This window comes from Natator depressus, chromosome 10 (assembly GCF_965152275.1).
Source record: "Natator depressus isolate rNatDep1 chromosome 10, rNatDep2.hap1, whole genome shotgun sequence".
Classification (NCBI taxonomy): domain Eukaryota; kingdom Metazoa; phylum Chordata; order Testudines; family Cheloniidae; genus Natator; species Natator depressus.
In genome coordinates this window covers 17508182-17525094 of record NC_134243.1, presented here as the reverse complement: position 1 = coordinate 17525094, position 16913 = coordinate 17508182, and the positions used below count along the sequence as shown (strand labels likewise).

Here is a 16913-nt window from a genome sequence, read left to right as displayed (position 1 = left end):
GGGGTTAGCCACCTCAGTGTGTGGGGTGGGGGGAGGAGCCTTTCCCCGGGGGTTAGCCCCCTCAGTGGGTGGGGTGGGAGCCTTTCCCAGGGGGTGAGCCCCCTCAGTGTGTGGTGTGCGGTGAGGAGCTTTCCCCCAGGGGTTAGCCCCCTTAGTGTGTGGGGTGGGGTGGGGTAAGGAGCCTCTCCCCAGGGGTTAGCCCCCCAGTGGGTGGGGTGAGGAGCCTCTCCCCGGGGGTTAGCCCCCTCAGTGGGTGGGGTGGGAGCCTTTCCCAGGGGGTGAGCCCCCTCAGTGGGTGGTGTGCAGTGAAGAGTCTTTCCCCGGGGTTAGCCCCCTTAGTGTGTGGGGTGGGGTGGGGGAAGGAGCCTCTCCCCGGGGGTTAGCCCCCTCAGTGTGTGGGGTGGGGGAGGAGCCTTTCCCCGGGGGGTAGCCGTTAGCCCCTGGGGTGTGCCTAGCGGGGCTGCGCTCTCTCGCTTTAGGACACGGCGTCGGCGCGCGGGGCTTTGGCTGGCTCAGGAGTGCAGCAGCAGCCCCCCGGCCCAGCGACAGCCATCCGCCGCTGTCGCGTGGGGCCTGCACCTTCCCTTTCCGGCTGCCCCGCACAATCATGGCAGCCTTGGCGGCGGGGCGGGGCGAGCGGGGAGAGGGCGGTGAAAGACCCGGCCGGGGGGGGGGGGGAAGAAGGAGGGTCACGTGACAAGGAAGCAAGATGGCTGCTTTCCCATGGTAAGGCCGGGAGAAGTACGGGTAGAGGTGCCGGGAAGGGTCAGGGCTGAGTGAGGAGGGAGCCGAGCCGGGCAGGCGGCGGAAGGCGGCAACGGGTCTGGACTCGCGTAGTCTGAGGTGGAGCAGTTCCGGCTGGGCTGGGCGGGAGCTGGTTCCTGGGGAAGGGTCCCTGATCTTCCCCTATCTGGAGCTAACGGGCTAAAGCAGAGCCTGGCTGCAGAGTCCCGAGCGGGGTGGGCTGGGGACTTCCTTGTCCCCCAGCTTAAAGAAAAGAGGGTGAAAGGCACCTCTGCTCTGTCAGCCTGCCTAGTCTGTTCCCTGCTCCTCCGCTAACTCAGTCCGAAAGCCTAGTGCAAAACTGCAGTGGCCTTCCCCCGGGTGCGAAGCTCACCTGTTTCGGAGGTGCATGCGGTGGAGCTGTTGTAAAGTTTAATTCCCTCCTTTCCTACAGTCTGTACCGGTAGCCCTGACCAAAGCTTTCTGTGCTGTAAGGGACTTCCACAGTAAAACAAATATCAAGAACAACACCGATAACTTCCTCCTTGGTTCAGGACTGCTGCTTTGGAAGGGGTCTAAGAGGAAGCCAGAAGCCTAAATGAAATAGCAGTAAGCTATTCAATTGTGGCAATGTTTTAGAAAGTTCATTTCTAATTTGGATACATACATACATGTTCCTTCAGTGACAGTGCTTCTTTCAAATGCCCCCATGAAAAGACCCTTGAAATTATGTTATTATCACAAGCCTGCAGCTGAGACTATCTGAAAGAAGTTAAAAAAAATATACTTGAACCTCACAGTAAAATCCTTCCTCTGAAGAAGGGGAGATACATTCAGATCTGTTTTAATAATATGGGATTGGTGTACTTATTTGCATTTTTGTGAGAAGATGGGATAACCCCAAAGGAGTTGCTGTAGTTTGCTCTGTGAGTCATGTAGGGTATATAAAGCCTCCATATGCTTTTTCCTCTCTGTAACCCTATATTTGTTTTTTCTTTGATGTCTTACAAAGTGCCAAATCACAGCAGTAGCATGGAGGTGCCTGGAAGGCATTGTGTTGAAACCTTTAAAAAAAAATTACTGAAAAAAACACACCCATGTGTGTAGCTTTGCACCAGTGTAGATGCAGGCATGTCAATGGAAGAATACATCTGTTGATGTAGCTACCATCAGATGATGTTTCTACACTGACAGAAAACCCCTTCTGTCCACGTAGGCAGCATCTGTACGATGGGGTTATATGCTGGCTGTATAGCCTCAACAGTCTGGACATACCCTAACTAAATAAGAGACAACAGATGGACCCAAGCAGACAGGGGAGTACTAGGAAACAGTGAGCCTGTGTTGGTCAGCATGATAGGCAGTGGTATCAGCACGTTGGCAGCCTAAGCATTATCAGTTTTTTTTTTTTGTAGGTATCAGGGCAAAATAGAATTTTGAGGAGGGATTTGAAGATGGATAATGAGGTAGCTTTGTGGATGTACAAGTCTTCACAGGAGCGTGTTAGAGATGTCCTGTGAACAGACTTTCTTATGTACTGTCTTTAAAAATAAACAAGAACAATCTAGGGCAGTCAGAATTTGGATCTAATTTGATTGTGTTGGATTTTATAATGTATTTTTTTTTTGAAAGAGAGGGATGGGGGGAGGAGAAAGAAGCCAGATAAAAATTCTGTTCCTCTTGTAGTGCAGTGGATGTCCCTGTTGGTTCATGTTAGGTTACAAATTCTGCTTCTGTAGTAATATGAAATGTTTCTTTACTTCTGGAAAACTGAATGCAGAACTGAAGAAAATACTTAGGAAATAAGCTACATAGTACAATTTCTGTTAGAGCAAGCAAGATAAGGAAATGATATATTTTTTCTTTTGACAAGATAAAGAAAAATACGTGCAATAATTGTTTCCCTTCCTCATAAAGTGCATGGCTGCTTGTAAATAAACTAATTCCTGATTTTTGGAAGTCTTGCTTTCCTGAAGCTTTTGTTCCTTTAAATAATAAATTGAATTTATTCAGCTTTCAGATGGAGGCACAGCTTTTTCTGAAATGAAGGGGCACAATAAGATACTCAGTGTGCTATTTGCATCACTATTAAAATAGCTTTTCAAAATGTTTAAAAAATATAAATTGCGCTCTTTTAAAGTAAAAGGAGCTTGTTGCTTGAATGAATTTCATTCCAGGCTGAAACTTTCCATATAGTACTCACCCACATACTTTTTTAATAGTTTAATATCAAAATGAGACTTTGTAAATATTATGAGTGAGGAAAGAATATCAAGTATTTGGCTTAAAGTCAGATATGTCCACAGGTGCCTCTTAAGATCCATTCTTGAAGTTTTTCTGTTAATACTTCTCGAATGCCCATTTCATTAGGGTTTTGTTAGCAATTTAATTACAGACCATTGTTTGGGGATAATAGCTAAACCAAAAAAAAGTCTTGGATATTAGTCGAACAAAACTTTATTTTGTGAAAATTGCAAACAAGCTATTTTAAGGAAACGCTTGTGTTAAAATGTTACATACTTAGGGGACTATGCAGCAGAGACACCCGAGTCCAATTAAGGGCTCCCTGAGGCCTTTACAAACCCCTTCTCTGGTGAAAGGAGAGAAAGGAGAGACAGGGCGGTGCAGGGCTAGTGGTATCAGGGAGAGTCTGCTCCAGGGTGGAGGGCTGCTCTCCTCCCTACAGGGGAAGCTATATAACAGACTGTTTAGGGAAAGGACTGGCACCCCAGGGCCAATAACAAAGCCTCACACCTTCGGCATGTGTGTGGTGGTGGTGGGGGTGGTAGGAAAAGGCATTCCCCTTTGTTTTGAGTTGGAACTGTGTTTTTTGTTGGGTGGAGGGGTACTCCTTGGGCTGGCCCTGAGGCCTGCCAGAAAAGTATTGGGAAATAAACCCGCAAGTGGGAGAATAAATACAGTCCAGAGTGGGGCTGACTTACTCCATGCCCCCACCAGCAGAGGGGGAAACGCAGTACCCGCCGAGGTGGAGGAGGTGCATTGTCGCAATACATATAGAAATCCATTCCAATAAAAGGGACGCCTTCCCAATAGACGTGGCTGCAGCTTTTCTTCCCTCATTGCTCTTCTAAGTGCCAGACTCAGGTAGAACAAGGCAACCTGCCTGTTATACGGTATAGCCTGCATGTGGACATGGACCTTACACAAGACTGGATCAGTCAGTCTGATTTCTGATGAAAGCTTGCTCCATAGTCATGAGCTTTCCACCAAGAATGGAAGGTTTAACCTTCTCTCTCTCCTTCCTCAGTGAATAAATAGAAGATAATATCAAACCAGTCGTGCACTTCCCCGAATATTAATTACCTTACAAGCGGTCTTGATCACTTAAAACAATGTAAATGTAAGTTTTAAAAAATGCTTACAGAATCAAACAGCTCACTCCATGTACATGCATACACAGAGCAAATGGTGCCTTAAAATTTAGTTATAATACAATTGCCTTTAGGCTGAGGCTGTTATGCCAAGCTTCAGCTGTCAAGGACTTTTTTTTTTAAATGCTGTTTAGAAGCCCCTATAAATGAGATGTAATGGAAATGCTGACAAAACTGTAAGTATAACAGGGTAACAGAAATGTTATATTTTAGAGTAGCAGCCGTGTTAGTCTGTATCCGCAAAAAGAACAGGAGTACTTGTGGCACCTTAGAGACGAACAAATTTATTAGAGCACAAGCTTTTGTGGGCTAGAGCCAACTTCATCGGATGCATAGAATGGAACATATAGTAAGTGTGTGTGTATGTGTGTATATATACACACACACACACACACATACAGAGAAGGTGGAAGTTGCCATGCAAACTGTAAGAGGCTAATTAATTAAGATGAGCTATTAGCAGGAGAAAAAAAAAACTCCTTAATTAATTAGCCTCTTACAGTTTGTATGGCAAGTTCCACCTTTTCTCTCTCTCTGTGTGTGTGTGTGTGTGTATTCCATTCTATGCATCCGATGAAGTGGGCTGTAGCCCACGAAAGCTTATGCTGTAATAAATTTTAGTCTCTAAGGTGCCACAAGTACTCCTGTTCTTTTTGAGAAGTGTTATAATTAGGAGACAGTAGAGAGTGTGGGGTACATATTTTCATACAAATTCTAATAAACCCATGAAGAAAGTGAACAAGGAGAGTCACTGAAGCATGGAACAATAGTAAATTCAAGAAAATGCTCATGTATAGTGAAGGCAGGAAATCGGAGATAAAGAAAACAAAAGGAATAGGCATGTGGGTTTCACTGGACTCTTGTTCTTGCTCTGCTTGTATCTAATTAGGCTTCAAAGCTTCTCCACTGATCAGCACAGCTATGACTTTGTTCTGATTTCTTGTTACAGAATTGCAATAACAAGAGTGCCACAGAGGTCTACCAGTTAAATAATAATTACGTAGTCTGATTCCTTTTTCACTTTGAAAAAGATTACCAGCAAAGTTGAGGGGAAGAAGTGGGGAGGCAGGGAGAAATTGGGGTTTTTGCCCTTTTAAAATATTTTGTTTCTTTCAGCTACTTTTTTACACTAAGAAATTCAGATTCCTTTTAGATTAGAACACACTATAATGACTAGAAGAAAACTAGTGAAATAGTGACATCGCAAAATCCCAGAAAGTGAAAGTTGAGGGGGGAAATGAATTTTTAGACACTGGCAGGATTTTCAAATGAGCTCAGTTCCTATTTAGGCACATTGTCCCCAAAGGAAGCTGATGACACTTAATACTTGGTGCCTAAATGGAAGCTTAGCTCTTTTGAAAATCTGGCTTTTTTGTTTTGTTTTGTTTTTAGTTTTAAGGACTAGCGTTTTCGGTAAAGGAAGCCTTTGTTCATTCAATACCCTTGCTGGTTCAATTAAGGCACCAGAGCTCCAGTAAACATCCTTGAGCTCTCCCAAAAGTCCTTCAGTAATAAAACGGAAGGCAAGCTGGGCATTCCTAATATTTCTAAAATTAAAAAAGTCAGGAAAATGTTCCAGGTAGAGTGGGCAGAGGGAAAGAAAACCTTTTCAAACCAGGTCTTGCTGATTGCTGCTACGATCCCTGTCTACACTAGCTCTATCACAACTGCTCTACTGTTGGAGCTGAATGTATGGTACCAGTGGTGGAAAATGTTTGCTGAAATGCTGAGCATAGACACTTCTAAGTCTCATGACGCTTCCATGAGCTGAGTAGAACTATACCCACTTTGCATGTATGGAAACTGTTTTGCCCCCAAAGAAACAGTAACAGAGCTGGGAACTCAAACCAAGAATCTTTACTCCCAGTTCCATGCACGATCACTAGATCGTGCTAGTTAAAGGGTTTTCATTTGATGTATTACTGAATTTAAGAACATATTTTTGAGTATTTTTAAATATAACTCTTAGCTCTCCTTGATAGGTCTGTCCAGTCTCGGTATGGAAACTCTGGTTTTATTCCTCTCCCCCACTTTAATGGCACACCTCAAAGATGAATTGTATTTCTAATTATAGTGAACGATTAATAGAAACTGGGATTAATAGTAAAATAGAATGGAGGAAAAACTATTAAGCTGTGACTGGAGTTAATATCTGCTGCTAAGCCTTTAAGGCAAAGCACTTGGAGTGCATTATCTATGTTGTTCTTCAAGTACAAATCGTTTTCTTTTATGGAAGAAGGTCTGGTTTTGTCAACAGGCTAACAACTTGGATTAAGAATAAAAACTGTAAAATATGAGTTTGCTGTAAGTTATTTCTCTTAATAAAATATTTTCAGTAAGAATGGAAGCCTTTAGTACAATGACTTATTTCTTGTTCTTGCATTGCTGGTTATGTTCTTTCTTCCTCTTGTCAGCTGGCCACTGCAACTTTTAATTGTGAATACTGTGGAACAGCTGGATATTGATTCCCTTTGTAAATTACCTAATGGGTAAAGAGTAACAGCCCTGTTAGTCTGTATTCGTAAAAAAAAAAAAAAAAAAAAGAGGAGTACTTGTGGCACCTTAGAGACTAACCAGTTTATTTGAGCATGAGCTTTCGTGAACTACAGCTCACTTCAGAAGTGAGCTGTAGCTCACGAAAGCTCATGCTCAAATAAACTGGTTAGTCTCTAAGGTGCCACAAGTACTCCTTTTTTTTTTTTTTTCTTTTTACTAATGGGTAAATTATTTGCTAATTCTGATCCTTTTGATGATTAAATTAAATGGTATGGAGGTGAATCCAACTGCTGTACTTTGAATTCAGAACAGTAACTGGCAGTTACCTCACTTCACAAGTGCACTGACCAGAAGTTTTTATTTAGAGTATAAGAGAGCAAAGTAGTCAAGTCAGTTTACAGATTAGCTTCTCATGCAAAGGGAAACCTTATATCATACAATTTGATTTACTTCCAAAACACTGCTTGGCGTATAAACATGTCTGCACCTATACAAGTGTGATGTATAACTACATATTTACAGTCTCTCAGGTACATATACAGTGATGCACCTATAAAACTTTTTCTTTATTCTTGCTTTTTAAGGCATGCAAGGTCTAGAAATTACACATCAGAGTTTGAATCATGCAGACTGGAGGCTGTACCTGTGGAATTTGGGGACTACCATCCACTGAAACCCATTACCGTAAGTTTCTTTTTGAGCCTTTGCAAATAACATCACTGTAAAGTGAAAACTACTGTTTCCTGCTGGCAACTAGAGGCAGTTCTGATTTCCTGTTGAATTTGTTAGAAGAAAAGTTTTGGTTTTAAAGTCACTGGCAGTACCAGTGAACTACGTTTTGGATGCTCCAGCTGCTTGCAGTTCCCACCATTTCTATAGTACTAGGAGTTTATGTTGCTATTTACGCAGTACTGAAAGTCTTGATGTTATATGCCAGAAAACGTCTCTTACTATTCAGAACAGCTCAAATCCCGCACAGCTTCTTGGTTACTTATGAAATGTTTCATTGTATATAAAAAGACCAGATTGGGACCAACTCATCACATTACCAGTAACCTGCCTAACTGCTCGATGTAGCACTTGTTGTTTTTGGGTTACCTCTAAACCAGCTGTGGTTTTAAAAACACTCTATGAAATATTGCAAGCGTGCATGGGGCTCTACAAAACACATAAGAGGCAAGGTCCCTGCTTCAGAGAGGTTAGTTTAACTCTGGTGACTATGATACATGGGCAGCAGTTCAGACTCTGGAAGGTCAGTAGGGAGATCTGCATAGGAAAGCTTCTTGAAAGGAGCAGTCTTTAAGGGTGGATTTGAAAGACAAAAGGAAGGGTATTTGGTGCACAGGAAGTGGTAGGCTGTTTGAAGCTAAAGGAGCATCATGAAAGAAGGGATAAAAACAAGAGTGGGAGGAGGAAGCAAAGAACAGGTGGGGGAGAGAGTGCCTTTTCCTGCAGAAAATAGAAATAAAAATGGTAAAAGAACCTCTAAGTACCAGTACTATAGCTGAGGCACTCCTAGCAGAGAGAAAAAATGTGCTATTTGGAGAATCTGTGCTCTAGTAAGTTATTAAAGTGGAAGTAGATCATTTCATTTTACAGTTGAACTTCTCCTTCAGGTTACTGAATCCAAGACCAAGAAAATGGGTCGGAAAGGAAGTACTTCCTCTACCTCCTCCTCTTCTTCCAGTTCAATGATAGACCCACTAAGCAGTGTGTTGGACGGTACTGATCCCTTGTCATTGTTTGCAGCAACAGCAGATCCAGTGACTACTGCAGCTAACACGGTAAAGCTCAAGGTTAATTATCTCAAGTAGATTGAACAAAATAGACCTGCATAGAACTGATTCTTTGTGCTCTTGCAAGAGCTGTTTCAGTATAGAAAGTACCATATTAACTAATCAGAGAATTTCATTTACCTGTTTTCTTTTGCTTTAGCAGTTCTGGTAACGTTTGTGTTTTTTAATGTTGTAAATCTGTGGAAGGATCAGTAACACATGAAACACAGTAGGTCTTAAAATATCTGGTCACCTTTCTTTGTCTTCCTGGTATACATGAAGCTGAACACCTTGTTTGTGTTCCTCCTAGGATAGTACAAGAAAGAAACGTGATAAAGACGACAGCTTGGCTGTAGGAAGTGACTTTGAACCATGGTCAAGCAAACGTGGTGAAATCCTTGCTAGATACACGACGACTGAAAAACTCTCCATTGTAAGTGCGCTTCTTAATAATTTTGTCCAAGAACCTTAATAGACTATGGGTACTGTGAGGCTACAGTAATTGAGTACCTTGTGACTATTCCTTTTCTATGTAAAGAAATTCAGTACATTTAATTTGCAATGAAGTGGAAAACCATCCCAGCAGCTCTAGCTTTTAAATATTCATAAAGAAGACTGGCTGATCTTTGGCCTGTAGTACTTGATTATTTTTAGAGAGCCCAAAAGTGTGCTAGCCACTTCCTAGAACACAAATAGAGACATGGTTCATGCCACGAAAAGCTTACAATCACACTTTATATCTCCATTAATTTATAGAATAAATAGCAGCACTGAAAATAATCAATCCACACTTTCTTAAATCATTTATAAATAAGTAAGTAGTTTGTAAATACATGCTTTCTAAAATGCTGTTGTTTCTTTGCAGAATCTGTATATGAGTTCTGAAAAAGGTGAGTAGTTTCTCTATATCAAGTGCCATGGGACTATTATTTTAAGGAGAGAGCAAATGACAGACCTTTGGTGAAAACATGCATTCAGATTAAAGCTTTCTTTCTCCAACTGTGAGCTGATTCACTGCTGTTGCTCATGAGTCCCACTGGATTTTTGCAAATTCAAGAAAAATAATATTTATCTTGCTCCATCTAGTGGCTGCTGGGTGCATTATTATGTGTAATTGAAAGAAACTACAACTCCTGTAATTTACATTGCGGCTTTAAAAAACATCTGGGCTGTTGTTATCCCTCCAAATCTCCCAAAATTGCAAGATTATTTTGGTATTTGGCTTGTCTTCATTAATTTTCCCACTTGCTTGCTTGAAGGGAACAAGAGGGGAAATAGAAGGAAGTGCTTTGCATAGCTGTCCAACAATTCTCTCTGCCTGGCTGAGAGAGAAGCATTGAAGGAGCTGATTCCAGTATTATACTGGCTGTTTAGTATGACACCAAAATCTTAATTTTTAATGCAATGTTTTAATTGTATTGTTAATGGGAAAAACTGTTAAGAATGCGAGGCGAAGTGGTAAAGAACCTTCCATAGCAAATGGAATCTTGAAATACAGGCCTCCAGTGTCTTACCCAAAGAACCCGAATAAAAAATCTAGAGTCTGGTTTTGTTTGTTTTGGGGTTTTTTGTTTTGTTTTTTTCAAATCAGGCTTCGCTTTTTGCAGTTGCTATTCTGTGCCCACTACAAAATGTTTGGAGAAAAAGATGAATGAATTGTTGGCAACATTCATTGTGTGCCTGCAGGAATGGAGGTCTTGTTTGAAAATCAGGCTCGGAGTCTCTCATGCTAGCAGCTGAATAGCTGCCTTTAGGTGGTTGAACCACTGTTTTGGTCTTGGATACTGTTAGCTTATTTAAATCTGACTCTTCCCCTCAAGTCTTTTTTTTTTTTTTTTTTTTTTTTTTTAATAGTTTAAGAATTTGAAAATGTTAAACTCAAAGATATAATTACCTACAGGAAAAGCTACGACGCCTGGCTCAGCAGTTTCTGAGAAGGTGCGAACAAGGCTAGAAGAGCTGGATGACCTTGAAGAGGTGAGCAAACTGTCTAGGAAACATTTCCATTTTAAGAGAAAAAAGATTAGTTGTGTGAGATGAAAGCTATTTAAGAAACTTTCTGGCTTATCCCTAAAAGCCCTGATTCTGCAAACTCTTATGCAGTTGTTTAACTTCATGCACTTGAGTAGTCCCACTGAAAGTGTGTGTGTGTCTGTGTAGAATTGGGGCCTAAATTTTTAGCTCATTAACAACCAGTACCCCAAAAGGAGAGTCACTGGGCTGACATCCATATCATTTATCTCCTATAGCTGCTGTATTTAAGCTCCCGGGTGTCTGGTAGGCTCTACCAACTTTTAATCTTTTTATTCTGTCTTTTGTTGCAGAGACTGACATCTCTCCTAAGTAAGGCACTGATTCAGCCAGGCTCTTAATACGCATATGTTTAACTACTTTAGTCCCATTGAAATCAGAAAGGCCATTGACATGCTTACGTACCTTACTGAATTGGTGCCAATTCTGATTCAGTGCCTCCATGTCTTTTATGGCTAACTTCAACTTGGATCTCATGATTAACACAGTATTGTGTTCATTTTATAGATTCAGCATGAAGGGATCATGTGTCAAAAGTAACATCTACTTAAATATCTGCAGATTAGATTCTATTAGTGGAAGAATAAGTGTATCTCAATAATATATAATGTATTCACTCACAAAATAGTGGTTGCTTCTGCAATTCATCACGCCATTTGTCGATTTATTTTCCTGGTAGTCATTCCTGCTACATAATCCTTTACAGTGACCTGCTGTAGTTCTGATATGACTATGCTTGAGTCTTGCTCTTTATTTTTCACAAATTAGTAGCTGGGAGCTTTGCAATAACTTTTTGCCCTAGGTCTGCATGCCATTCTGCAACACACTTTGATTGTTCATAAACAGCCTTACGTTATAGAATGGTGTTCATATGAAAAGGAATTGGAGGGTTAGAGGAACTCAGGCCTGTTGTTGTACTTGACCTGTAAGTAACCAAAGGACACTTTATTTCTGCAGCTGCTACAACTTAATAGCAATCAATGACAAAACCTCATAAAAATTTAAAAGAATACAGAATTTCATTAGAGTAGTGTTCTCAAACGGTGGTCCGTGGGAGCTCCATTCAGGTGGTCCGCGGATAGTTCTCTCTAACGTGCACGGCTGGGCGGCCGCACGTGAGAGAACGAAGGGCTACCCACCTAATTAGTGGAGCCGTGCAGGCATGGTTTCACTAGTTAGGTGCATGGATCCTGTAGAAGACGCACGTGTAAGGTGAGGTGGTGGCCTTGGGGGGGAATTTGGGATGTGCAGGGCTGCCGTGGCAAGAGAAAAAGGCGACTTTCCCCAGCTCCAGGGCTGTGGCTGCCAGGGAGAGACGGCCCTCTGTCCCAGCCTCAGCTCTGGCTGTTGTGGTGGGGGAGATATCCCCTTTCCTTCCCAGCCCCAGCTCGGAGGCAGCTGCAGCAGAAGAGACTCCCCCGACTTTCCAGCCCCAGCTTGGTGGCTGCCGTGGTAGGGGGGAGAGGGCATATCCATCACATTAGAAAGGTAGGACTACTGATATTAAAATGAGAGTTGTGTGCTTTTATTTGTAGAACAAAGAAACGTTTATTAAGTGGTTTTTTAAAAATATATAGCGCTTTATCCAAAATGCTTTACAATAGTTAGCTGACGGTACAAACAACATTTGGCAAGATCATTAAGTGGTCCGCCGAGACCCTCAGCAATTTTCAAGTGGTCCGTGGAAAAAAAAATTTGAGAACCACTGCATTAGAAAAAATGGCTTAACAGCATGAGGGTCAGTCTGATGCTTGTGTTCTTTGAGCTCTGATTTATATTTTAAAGGTATTTGGTTAATATAAAGAGTATAAGGTTTAAAAGGGCACTGTCAAGTACTTTATGTATCTATTTCAGCTTTCATTGTGTTTGCCCTTTTCAGTAGAAGCAGAATCTCGCCTCCCGATTTTTCTCCGTCCTTTTGGCAAATATTGATAGTAATGTTTCCAGTGTCGGAGCCAGCACAACTGCTTTATTTACCTTTGTTTCTACACCAGCATTGCTGATGTCACCAGGAATAGTCCCATAAATGCTGGGAATATGTATAGGAAGAAATGTTCTATGGGCCTAAACCAAAGCCCAAGACTCAGTATCTCCCCTCCCTGGATTTAGAGGAAGTTCATATCTGGCTCTGATCTCTGCAGCTTGGGGCTATATTTATTTAGTGAGTTGCTACAACAAAGCAAGCACCTTGCATGTGTTGTTTTGTTGCATCCTACTAAAATGGTGGGATTAAAAACACAGTTATTATAGGGGAGGGGCTGGTAGCTCAGCCTATTATTAAGGTTCCTCATTTCCCATTATAACATCCAGTTTTCAGTTGTTTGTAACTGCCAAACTTTAAGAATTAATTAGGGGTAATATTTTCTATGCTGTTTTTCTGCCTCATGCTGATTTTTTTTTTTTTTTAAATGTCAGCCTAAAACTATGTAGCATGAGGTTCTGTGCCCACTAGAGAGCCCTCCAGAGCCTAGAATGGAACCCACGATTCCTAAGTCTCACCTTTCATCTCTTGTCAGTAAATATCTGTGAGACCCTCCAGCAGCTGTCCCCCAATGCCCAACACTGAGTGCTCTGGTCACGAACTGCGCTGTCCAGGGGTCATGGAGACCAGAAACTCTTCCTCCTCCTTCTCCCCCCCACAACACACACTTTCAAAAATTCACAGGGTTTTAAGTGCCTTTTCTTGATTGCCCAGCTTGGTGAGCACACCTAGCACTCTCCACTGTTGTGTGCTGCTGCCCAGCTGAACATGCCAGATACATGCTCAAGACACGCTCTGGCCTGGAGTAGACAGGCAATACTGGATCTCCTTAGCCTGTGGGAACAAGAGGCTGTGCAGGCACAGCTACAGACCAGCTGTAGAAATGTGGACATCTATGAGCAGATTGCTTGAGGAATGCAGAAGAAGGGGTATGACAGGGATCTGAAGCAGCGCCGCGTGAAAGCGAAGGAATTCCAGCAGACATACCAGAAGGCCAGGGAGGCTAACAGTTGATCTGGTGCCAAGCCAGAGACCTGCTGATTTTACAAAGAGTTGCAGGTCATATGTGTTGGAGACCTCACCAGCACCTTGCCTGCAACCTCTGAAGCGCTTGAGTCACAGGCCCGTGGTGAGAACAGCGAGGAGGAGGGACATGCTATCAGGGGATCCCGCTATGTCACAAGTCAGGACCTGTCTGATACTCTACCACACTCCAGTGAGTTCCGGCCATTGAGTACGGGTGAGCCCGATGGAGGGGAAAGAACCTCAGGGTAAGTATGTAATTGTATTTCTTATTATTATGATGTACTGGTGGTGCCCCCAGCTTAACAGGACACTGCTATTGACTTTTTGTTAACTTTACTTCTCCCTGTTGTACCACTACCTCTTCTGGTATAAGTAAGTTATCTGCTTTTCATTCCCCTGTAGAGTTAGGTGAGGGGGAGGGGGGAAATGTGGAGCAGTTTGTGTATGTACACAGGGATGTCCCTCGAATCCTCCTGAGACATCTTGACAAAACTTTCATGGAGGTACTCTGCAATCCTCTCCAGAAAGTTTCTAAGGATGGCAGCCTTATTTCTTCCTCTGCAGTAGGACACTTTCCCATGCCAGTTGGCGATAACTTTGGCAGGCACCATTGCAATAAACAGGCTAGCAGCATATGGGCCTCTGTGACTTCAGGACTCCAGCAGCAGCTGTATTCTCTGTGCCTTTGTCATGCTCACGAGTGAGATATCAGCTAAAATCACCGCCGCCTGTGGGAAAATGGTGCCAATATTCAGTGACATTGCCTGGTTCTCGTAATTTCATGCACTTGAGCAATTCTCTCCTCATTTCCCTTGTCCCTGCCAGGTCAAACTCATCATGGCTGCTGCTGTGAGTTGGGCCATCCACAAGCACTCTGAAGCAAAAGTGTCAATAAGCATGTCTTGTTTAAAACTTTAGGGGAGCAAGGGAGGGGAGTTGTGAATCATAACTTTCACTTTTTCCATTGTGACTGTACCGACTATGGTACCTCTGGGTATTTTACCTGTAGCTGCAGCAGTTGCAACCTTGAGAGGTTACCCCTTCACACCCATGGAACGCCTACACCAGGCAAGGAGGAGAAGGAAGAGGACTCATGGTGACATGTACAGTGAGATCCAGTGCTGATTCAGATCCTTAGCAGAGGGTCTGGAGGGTGAATATTGCAGACTGTATGGAGAAAGGTGCAGAAAAAGGAGAGGGAGATGCATCAGGACATAATGGGGCTTCTCCGGCAGCAAACACAGGTGCTGCAGACTCTTGTGGAACTACAGATTCAACAGTCATGGGCTTGCCTCCCTTTGCAGTCCACAGATAACTCCATTACAGCATCTTCCCTACACCTCCCGCCCCAATATTCCATGCAGCATCAGGGGCTGCATCCCTACCTTGCCAGTCCACCCTGGGGAAGTTTAAAGACAGCCACAACTTCACATACAGTGACCTGAGAGCCATGGTTGATGTATGTGTAGGTAAAATGGACATGAATGTACTTTCCACTTCTTTAAGTGCTGTTCCATAAATGTATGAAGGTTTTAATATATTTGCATTTAATTTGCACAGAATTTTTTTTTTTGCAGTGTGTTTTGTTACACAATAAAAATCTGTTGTTTGGAAAATTATTTATCTTTATTAATTCTCAACATATGCTGCAGAATGTGTGGTGGTACTGAAAGCACCCACTTGTTGTATAGTATGACATAACTCATTGGATCAGTAAAAAAACCCCCACCAGTATAGTATTCATAAATGTACAACAAATGTCACAAAATTAATAGGTGAATTGACACTGTTTATTCATAGATGTACACGAAGTGCCACATAATTCCTAACAGGCCCCAAAACAGCAGGATCAGGGAGAGCACAGTACACCACAGTGTTACAGTGGCTCATTGTTAAAGTGCGCTTTCAAAGCCTCCCTTAGCCGTATGTATAGCTTTCACGTTGAGCTCTTCTAATAGTCCTTGTGTCTGGCTGTTCAAACTCAACAAACAGCTGATGCATCTCTGCCCTTCATTCTGCTGGCAAGTTTTCTCCCTTGCTTCACAGATGTTATACAGGACACAGCAGGCATCTATAACCACTGGGTTTTTTTTTGTCATTAAGACCGTGCTGTGAGTAAACAACGCCAATATCCATTCAGTCTACCAAAAGCACATTCACCTGTCATTCAGAACCTGCTGAGCTGGTAGTTGAATCTTTCCTTGGTGCTGTTGAGGTGGCTGGTGTACAGCTTCATGAGCTGGGGAGCAGAGGGTAGGCCTGGTCCCCCAGGATCACTATTGGCATTTCAACATTGCCAGTGGTAATCTGCTGATCTGGAAAGAAAGTCCCTGCAGGTAACTTTTTGAATAGTCCTGTGTTCTTAAAGATGTGAGCACCATGCACCTTCTCTGACCACCCAACGCTGATGTTAGTGAAGCATCTCCCATGATCCGCCAACGCTTGCATAACCAAGGTGGTCTGGTGCAAGAATATATATATATATATATATATATATGTGTATATGAGTGCTGTCTGTTGCTCCACAGCAGCTGGGGAAGCCCACTGCTGCAGATCTATCCACTATGTCCTGCACATTGCCAAGAGTCACAGTCCTGCATAGCATGAGACAATGGCCCTGCACACTTGCATGACAGTGGCCCCTATGGTTAATTTTCCAACTCCAAAATGCTTTCCCACTGACTGGTAGCAATCTGGTATTGCAAGTTGCCAGAGCACTATCGCCCATCACTTCTCCAGTGTCAGTGCAGCTCTCATTTTGGTGTCCCTGCCCTGGAGTACTGGGGTAAGTGCGGCACACAGATCCGGGATTGCTCCCCTTCTCATCTGAAAGTACTGCAGCCACTGCTCATCATCCCAAGCGTGCATTACAGTGTAATCCCACCAATCATTTCTTGGGCCCAGATTCGGCACTCTGCTACCTGTAGCTGCTCCGTGAATGCCACTAGCAACCTTGAATTGGTCCTTTTTTTGTTCCACAGCAATCTATCCTCCAAGAAATTGTCATGCTCCTTGCTGATTCGGTTCTTCTTCCAGCTCTGCAGATACCTGAGGATAGTGCATCCTATGCTTGCAACTCTCATGACAATAGGTCACAGCTAGGCAGGCTCCATGCTTCTGTCAGAGATGGTGGACAGCGAGGAGGGCTGTGTGGGTTCATGGGATTTTTTTTAAAAGGCATGAAAATTTGGGGATGGGGAAAGTTGCATCCTGGGAAGTTGACCCCTTGCTCCCAGTCACCTCTGTGAGACTTGTTTCTGCTCCATTATGCATTGCCAAAACTTCTTAAGAGAGTGCACTGGACGGTGGTGAGTTGCACACTGGGATACCTATCCATGGTTCATCGTACTGTGCTTTGACACAAGCACTCCAGGTGTGTATGTGCAGCACTGATGCAAGGAACCAAGTAGGCAAGTGCACAAGTGATATACTAACTGCGGCAGCTCTATGCTGATTTAACTTGCATTGGCAAAAGTTTGTAGCGTAGAC

The 16913-nt window shown here is 43.0% G+C and overlaps 1 protein-coding gene across 2 annotated transcripts in view; it reads left to right on the top strand.

The window, feature by feature from the left end:
* Window positions 1–674: 674 nt before the first annotated feature.
* Window positions 675–16913, top strand: part of VPS35L (VPS35 endosomal protein sorting factor like) — a 121866-nt gene continuing 105627 nt past the window's right edge. For both annotated transcript variants that reach the window (XM_074965354.1, XM_074965353.1), the window contains exons 1-6: window positions 675–726; window positions 7196–7295; window positions 8228–8395; window positions 8697–8819; window positions 9252–9276; window positions 10287–10363. In XM_074965354.1, coding sequence (XP_074821455.1) covers window positions 710–726; window positions 7196–7295; window positions 8228–8395; window positions 8697–8819; window positions 9252–9276; window positions 10287–10363 — 510 coding nt within the window. In that variant the 5' untranslated portion in view covers window positions 675–709. The remainder of the gene's footprint in view (window positions 727–7195; window positions 7296–8227; window positions 8396–8696; window positions 8820–9251; window positions 9277–10286; window positions 10364–16913) is intronic.